We start from the raw sequence: 8229 nt of genomic DNA on the forward strand, positions 1-8229 counted from the left end.
CTTCCCGCCCGGGCACGCGGGGATGCCAGCGGAGCTGCGGGAGGCGTGTGCCCATCAGGTGGGACGTCCCAGGGGACACGGAACCGGCACGGAGGGAGGCAGCGGCCCCGCAGCACGGCTCACCGCCCCGCCTCCCCTCCTGGCGGGGTGTGCCGAGCTGCTGCTGGCGAGGCTTCAGTTTTAAAATGCATTAGCAGCTTGAGGTCACTTACAATAGAGGCTTTAATTAAAGTAGAGATCAATTTTTGTCAGCGCGCTACCAGAGCACATTCTGTACTTTTCCTTCACGAGCCACGCTCACTCACTCGCACAGAAAGCGTCACGGGGAGGGGGGAGCTCTGCAGGAAAAACTGAAGCACCAGAGTCAGTCTGTGATGCTGTTGGCCAAGAGCCGCTGGAGAACCAGCCGCAGCCACGCTCACCCCCCGCGCACCGGCGCACGCAAGCAGGATACCGCAAAGGGCTTCGGTTCACAAGAGCCTCTCCCGGGATCCTGCCCACACAAGGCGTTTGATTCTCAGGCATCTTTGGCAAGTGGTGCCTGAGACAGGTGGTTTATGCCGCCGAGGCTACGTGAGGCACGGCTGGGCACCTCCTGGCTTTGTTTGGCTCCTGGTCCTGAGAGTCAACGGGCCCCGCTGTGACAGACTAATGAAAAATGCATTCGTTTTAATGGCAGGATCTCAGGAGTCATCGCTTCCTGGGGTCTTACAAGGAAAAGCAACGTGCAGGGTACTAATGGACACCAACTCCAAGCCTTGCGCCCTTCCTCCACGCTGCTGCCACAAGTTGTGCAAATCCGAATTCAGACGGTGCAGCAGGCAGCAGGGCTCAGAACACCTCCCAGCCCACAGCCAGACTTGGCCCAATGCTGCTTCTTTTTAATTTATTTATTTTTTTTTAAGAGGAGGTAGCAGCAGCGGCAGGGAGGGGATGTGGCAGGGGCTGGTAGCAGCAGTGTGGGGAGCTGGCCCAGGCACTGCAGGGTGGCAGCAGAGCTGTGGCAGCCTCCTCCAGCAGCACACAGCGCTGCTCTTGCTGCTCTTTCTCAGCGCTCTTCCTCGCCGCACCGCGGAACAGGGACTGCCTAGGAAAGGGCAAAGCAGGCGACGCTGCAAAACCTCAGAGGGTTTTATCCATGAGAAAAGGACCGATAAAGCTGCATAAACCTGTATAGTCAGGTGACAAAAAGTGCTGCAGCTTATTGGAAAGCAAGGAAAATATTTGCTGCAAGGACAGGGAACCAGCTGATTCCTGAGTTCATGTTCCTCCTCTGGCTGGAGCACAGCACTGCAGCTCGCACTTGCAGAGCACGTCCTGCTGTCTTCTGCTCCTGTCCTCAGCTAACCCGGCCAGCAATACTGCTGTGAGCATCATTCACCACTGGGACATGCTCTGCCAATGTTTGGCCTTCCCTGGCACCCTGCAACAGGTGTGTAGCTGACGTCTGGTCTCATCATCACCCCGCATCCCCGGAAACAGGTTTAGGAGGGCTTTGTGAGGGAGATCATGCTGCCTCTTTCCAAGCACTGTGCCTGCCCTCGTGCCTCCCTGAAGTGTGCCCAGGGCAGCCCCTGCCCTGCACCAGACACCTCTGTCCCCACGCTGCCACACTGCCCTGCTGGTGCTGAGCCCAGGCCATGGGGCAGCAGCTCTCAACCCCCAGGAAAGGGGCTGCTCTGCACTGGGCGAGGTGGCAGCAGCTGCAGCTCTTGCCCCACGAGCTAAGAGGAGCCCAGGGCTGCCGAGGAGGGATGTAAGGGGAAATTGAGAAGAGAGCTGCATTTATAGCAGTGCAAGCAGGCAGGGGAAGGCAGTCCAGACCTGCTGTCTCCACAATGGAAGGCAGGGGCTGGGCAGGCAAACACTTCTTTTTGATATGTCCTCTCCACTTCTGCCTGCTGGAGCCACTTCATATGGAGCAGGCAGGTGCAAACTGGAACAGGAGATGCTCCAATACCCTGGCATGCAAGAAAACATCTCTCTTTTCTCCCTTTTCCTTTCAAAATAGGCTAAACTCAGCAGCAAGACATGCTTTGTAGCCACAGTGGGACACCTTCCTTTGCTGTTACTTTGCTTAATTGCACCTAAAGGTGCTATTCAGTTCCTGCAGTCATCTCCTCCTCAAACGCTTCCCTGCTTCTCAGTGCTTCAGACTACCCACCCCAGCTCTTAAGACTTTTATGCCTCTGCTTTCTCCCAGGGACGCCTAAGCTGGCATTATGAAAGATGCCTGGACCTTTCGCTGCGTTAAGCACTTACCCTGCAAACACAACGCGAGCGTTTATGCGTCCCCTAGCAGTAAGCACCCATCTGTGCTGTAGACAAAGGTGCTGGCAGACAAATTTAACTTTTGGTTAGCAAGTGAAGCCAGGATGTTTTCCAAAATACACAGCCTTCTGGGGCAAAGATCTGTGCTAGAAGTGACCAACACGTTGTGGTCAGTGGTACGCCCATCGCCTTGGCTTCAGGACCTGATGTAATGCCTTTGTGAAAATGGCAGGGCAGAGGAACAGGATGAAACCAAATTATCCTCATTCCTTGCATAACTCAATTCCTCACTTGTAGTACTAGACTGGTAGCCTCCAAGGAAAGGAAAGTCTGCCACTGGAGGAACATTTCATACCAAGTCCTGAATTTCTGCATTTCTGAAAGTTCTCCTGAGGGCTGAGGAGAACCTCTTTAGGTAACCAGAATCAGAAGCCTCAAGGGAACAGAAGATTTGCAAAGGGCTGTGGTGGAGGACTTGGGTAGGAATTCTGCTTAGCCAGACTTGAGGGGGAAAAAAGAATAATGTATTCACACTGAGCAATTAATTTATTTTTTCTAGAAACATTCTCCTGCTTAAATTATAACCAAGCCCTGGCACTGCTGAGTGCAATGATTTAATACTCTGGTAATTAAAGACTTTGTTGCCATCTGAAGTCCTCACTGTGAAGAGAAAAATCAGCTCAAGAGCAGTATGAATGTTGTAGGTCTTTTTTTTTTTTTTTTTTTTTTTTTAAGCAAAAGGCTGATTAACATGAAATACTTGTGAGAAGGCTTGAGGCACGCAGCCCACAAATATGTCAGCCATCACCCCCGTCCCCAGGGCAGTGTGGGTGCACCTTCCCAAACCAAGCCACCCCAGCCTGCTGGCCTTGCCCAGGTAGGTTTGGTAAAGCAAGGAACAGCAGCGTCCAAAATATCCATCTAGCCCTTCCCTATTAGGATAACCTGGAGCAAGATGGGTGGGGTGAGCCAAGAAGTTAATCCAGAAGCACTCTGGCACTCCATAAGGGATGAGGGGTGCTTACCCAGGACACACTAGAGAAGATGTTGGCTCTGTTCTAGCCACAGTGAGCTCTGCAGCACTCAAACACTTGAGCACAAGGTGAGCTTTAAAATACCTCCTGTATTAGGTAGGGGCTGCAACCTTCACACACCAATCCTTGAAATGTTCCCAAGTGTTTCTTTGGGACTACTGCTTTGACAGGAAGTCAAAAGTCTTTACTGTTTTATCACACTTAGGAGGCCTGAATAGATCCTGCAGCCTCCTTATCATGCTTTGGCCATAAGGAAGCAGTCATATAGATAAATTAAAATAATTAAATCGGGCCAGCGACTCAATGAAATGACAACTCTAACACAAATCGAGGGCACAGAATTTCAACACTGTATTCCACCAAAAGGACTTCCATCGCTCCTGAACATGCATTTACGTGCAGAAACACACACCTTGCTCGTAGCATTCAAGTATGGAGCTTCAAAGGATCTTCCAATTTATGTAAAACGTCCGCGGGAACAAAGTGAATTTACCATGAAACTGAAGCACGTGTCAGTGGCAGACTGTTCTCACATGTCAAGACAGACGACTATGAACTTTAAAACCTCCCTCTTCTGCTTTATTGACAGGTAAATTGTTCAAAAATGTTCTCACAATTCAATAATTACAAAGACTTAGACTTACATTAAAAAAGTAAAAACCAGAAAACCCCCAAGCAGTAGTGTCCAGCTCTAACTGAGCCCCTTTATCAAGAAACTGAGAAAAAGAGCAAGTACTGTCGAACACTTAACGTAACAGGATTAAATGTTGACTAGATCACTCAGTTTAAACTAAAGATAAGTGCACGTCCTATACAGTGTTTCAGAAAAGAACATTAGCCATTGGTATTTCATTAGCCCATTTAAACCAAATTTTAAATAAGTGACATCCAACTGTCATAAAATTGGCACAGAAGGCACACTAGTGTGACAATGACAAACTGGATATGCCAGCCACTGAATTAATTACAAGCTTTTAATGAAACATGGTCACAAATCTTTGATTACTAAATGTATAATACATGGAAGCATGAGATTAAATATACACGCAAAACATCACCACTGCACGTGGGCCATAGCAAAATATACAGGAGTGTGTTGTGCATTTTTCTACATGATCAATACTTGATTAATAATCATGGGGTCTTCATGCAGGTGAGGATACAATTAATGAGAAAAGCAGCACCCCCAGTCACACATCCTTCACGTTCCGCTTTGGTAACCAATAAACAGACTGATGTTTGAGTGCTATATAGTCCCTTACATCAAGCAGACTTCGAGGGCAATGTGTCCATGAGAAGGCTTGCTAGCTAAACAATGTAGTGTGTCCTTACACCAAAAAACCCAAGAGAAACAACTTCTCAGAAGGAGACAGGCAGGAATTGGGAGTAAAGTTTCTTCACAGCAGTAATTACCAGTAATTTAAAAGCCCTGACTAATGACTGATCAACGAGGACTAAAATGCAGGGTTATGGGTAAAAGATAAACTGGCAGTAGTCCTATGTACAAGACTAAAACGTTGGTAGAAAGATAGAAAGACAGTTATGCAGCTGTATATGTAATGGCTAAATGAATTAAAAGGCCACAAAACTATAACCAACTTGTATTTGCCTTCCTGGTGATTCTGTTGATGTTGGAAACAACCTACAGCTTCCTAGCATTCTCCTTAAGATTTAGGAAACAAAGAGTTATGGGGAAAAGGGAAAAGTGTATTTATCTGAGGATGTAACTAGACCTGCTCGCATTTCCTATTCAGAAGTCCAAATTGTGTCTAAAAGGATTTCCTGCTAATGAGACATTACATCATTCTATAGAAAAATAATATTCCTGATATTGTAGCAACATTATCAGTATCTCTATTTCTCTTTCAGCATAAGAATAAGACTATTTACTGGTGGCCTTAAATGCTCCTATGCAAAAAAACTGTGTCACAGCTGTGCAGAAAGGAACCAACCGTAACTGAGCAGTGAACAATTCTGCATAAAAAGCTCAATCGCTATTTAGTAAAGAATTTTCTTCATTTCAATAGTTTGTATCTACAATCTGGATATATAATTATTCTTGTACAACACTAGAGATTCAGTGTCAGTCTTGGCACTAGCATCTGAGACAGCTTTGCCCTGCTCCTGAGCACTCCAGGGAGCAGTGGAAGATGGAAGCCAGACAGGTGCGAGTGGTAGCGTTACGCGTCACAGGTCGACTGGTCCAGTCCATCTAGAGTAAGCTGATTCCTATGAGGAGAGTTGGGACTTGGGGGACCACTTGGATTTGAGCTGTTGGATGGAGTAGAGTGTTTGGTGGAGTCTGAATCAGGCTGTTAACGACAAACATTTAAAAAAAAGGTTTACTTAAAGTCAGTTCTTTACGCTCAAAAGCTTTCAAAGGCACTCAAAAAATTAGGGTGAGCAAGACCTTCAAAGCAGTGTGTATCAGAGTCACTTCATAGCTAAACACTCATGCAAACATGTTTATTATCATCCACAGTCTGTAGTGCAGTCCTGATGGTGACCTTCTGACACAACAGGAATTATGGCAAAGTATGTGGGAATTGCTACATCTCGGGCTCCCCTCTTTTAGTCATTGCAAAGCTTTCCTGATGAAATGCATCCATCTGTGCACTGCTGTTCTGGGTTTACCAGCCTGCGTTTTTTATGCAACTTTTATAGCCCAGGAGCAGTTTTATCTGCCCATATAAACATGTAAAAAATTACAGTCAAATCATCTTCAGTTTGGTGAGGAGGAAGGAAACAAGCACACGAACAAAACAGCAACAGCGACAAGCATGTGAAGTGCCTGATAAAAGAGTGAAGGTTGCCAAGTATTAGGCTGGAGATCTGGAAACAAAATATACTTACTGGAGACTCCCTACGTCAATATCTAATAAAGACAGTCTATCCACAGTTACTTCCCCAGCATTAGATTGGTTGTTGGACATTTGCCTTCACAGACTGGTCTCACTTCAACAGGGTGGCTGGCAAGTTTCCCACTATTGTGGTGAGTTACAACTCTGAGCACTGCACACATTCACAGCTAATGAAATACTGCACAGGAAAAACTGGTACCATCGCAGCAAGTTATTTTCAAGAAAGGTAACATAACATTTAGCAGAAAGATTGAAAGGTAACATCCTTCAAGAATGCTGTTCACAAGGTCCTGCATAGCTCAAAAGGTAAGAAGATCATCCATAACAAGATTATCCTAAGGTGATGCAGTTCATGCCATGATAAAGTCAAAAGCCATGGGAAAAAGAGTACAAAGCCAAAAGGTGTCACTACAGTCTCCTTTTCCAAGTTTCAAACTACTGTTTTGTTTTAATTTGAGAAATCATAAGAGATCTAGTGAAAAAGATTTTATGTTGTAGAAGGCTTAGAATCCACCACTACTTGTGCCCACAAGCAGCAATTATCATTAGAGCGTGGAATGTAATGGCACTTGGGAAGGATGCTGCAGAATAACCACGTCAACTGACACTGTCCATCATCAGCACCTTTGAAAAACAAGACAGTTTCAAAAATACCTGTGTTTAGAGATCCCTAATTTCAGATGCTTTTAATGGCTTACCCAAGGAGACAAAGGAATTCAGAGCATGGCTGTGATCAGAACTCTGGAGAAATGCTTTGACTTGAGGTCTACTAAGGCATCCTGAAAAGGTTTGACTTCAGGAAAACACCCTTTGTAATCCAGAACATGTGCCTGTAGTTGGGTACCAAAAAGCACTAAAAAAGTGCAAAGATCTTGATCTAGGAGTTTGCCTCCCAGGAATAATTCCTACCATGTTCCTTGCACAGGTGGTACTTGAGCAAAGCTTGGAAGAAACTACACCCACGATAAATCAAGGAAGCAAATATCACACATCATCTTTCCTTGGATTCAGGGATACCAGTTTTGTACAGCCAGGACATTTTCAGTCTGGTGATCACTGGCCCATACATTTACTCCTGCTAAAAGCAGGTTTATGTATTTTAAAATACAATTCCTTCTCGAGTTACATGACGAAAAGTCTTCCTTAAGGCAGCACAGAAAATTACTTTACATATTACTTTGCTATTCTATGCTAATAGCCCAGAGAACATTTTTAGGAGCTTTGAGGACATTTCATCAATTAGTCAAATTTCCCTTGTCTACAAAACTTAATCCAAGACATACTTCTTAGAATACCACTGTATTAGAGCTTTGCTGTTGTGCTGGCATACCTAACTTGCCATCATGTATTACAGACTAGAGAAAATGTTTGTGGAAGAAAAACATCTCCATAAAGAACACGGTCTTTATGAAGTATTTCCTCAGAAGTTTAATTTATTGGGAAAAGAAAATCTACAGCAATGGGGTGTCATCAGTCTCCATTTAATAAAAGCTGCTCTACCTCTTTGTCAAATTCCTGGTCAGGATCGGACATACTTCGGGAAGGCATGGCTCCTCCCACATCACTGCCACCTGCAGAGAAAGCAGGAAAAAAGACAGGTTTACACCTCTTGTTGCAGCCACAACTTACAGCTCAGAACTGACAAGCTTGTTTCCAGCCTTACTTGATGAGGGCCATGAAATATAGGTTTTGTTCCTCTGCTGCTGCTGCTGCCGTGAGAGGTTAGCTGTAGGTGGACATGGTTTTTCATCCTGTGCAGCAGGTAGGACACTCTACAGTTGAAATGAAACATCTTGTTAGCCAGCAACAAAAGCTATCCAACTAAGTGTTGTTACTCATGAAAACTTTACTGTACTTTTGAAGCTAGTACAACCCAGTGGTGGTAGAAAAACTCTGAACTTACTTGACCACATCCACATATTTTCAGTAACAGACACAAACCCTGAGAAAGACAGAGAAAGAACTAAGCCCCAAAGCAGCCACTGGAACCTGTCAGCCAGCAAACCCTCTATGAAGGGGCAGGGACTGTACCCCAACAGCTCTGCTTTCCTTCCTCCTCCTTC

At 45.5% G+C, this 8229-nt stretch overlaps 1 protein-coding gene across 1 annotated transcript in view; it reads right to left on the minus strand.

The window, feature by feature from the left end:
• Positions 1-5019: 5019 nt before the first annotated feature.
• CDC42BPB (CDC42 binding protein kinase beta (DMPK-like)) overlaps positions 5020-8229 on the minus strand; it is a 66395-nt gene continuing 63185 nt past the window's right edge. Inside the window, exons 34-36 of the mRNA XM_008936469.1 lie at positions 7830-7938; positions 7667-7737; positions 5020-5617 (exon numbers count right to left, since the gene is read on the minus strand). Of these exons, the coding sequence (XP_008934717.1) occupies positions 5486-5617; positions 7667-7737; positions 7830-7938 (312 nt within the window). The 3' untranslated portion in view covers positions 5020-5485. The remainder of the gene's footprint in view (positions 5618-7666; positions 7738-7829; positions 7939-8229) is intronic.

The sequence above is a fragment of the Merops nubicus genome, unplaced genomic scaffold, assembly GCF_000691845.1.
Source record: "Merops nubicus isolate BGI_N331 unplaced genomic scaffold, ASM69184v1 scaffold4533, whole genome shotgun sequence".
Classification (NCBI taxonomy): Eukaryota; Metazoa; Chordata; class Aves; order Coraciiformes; family Meropidae; genus Merops; species Merops nubicus.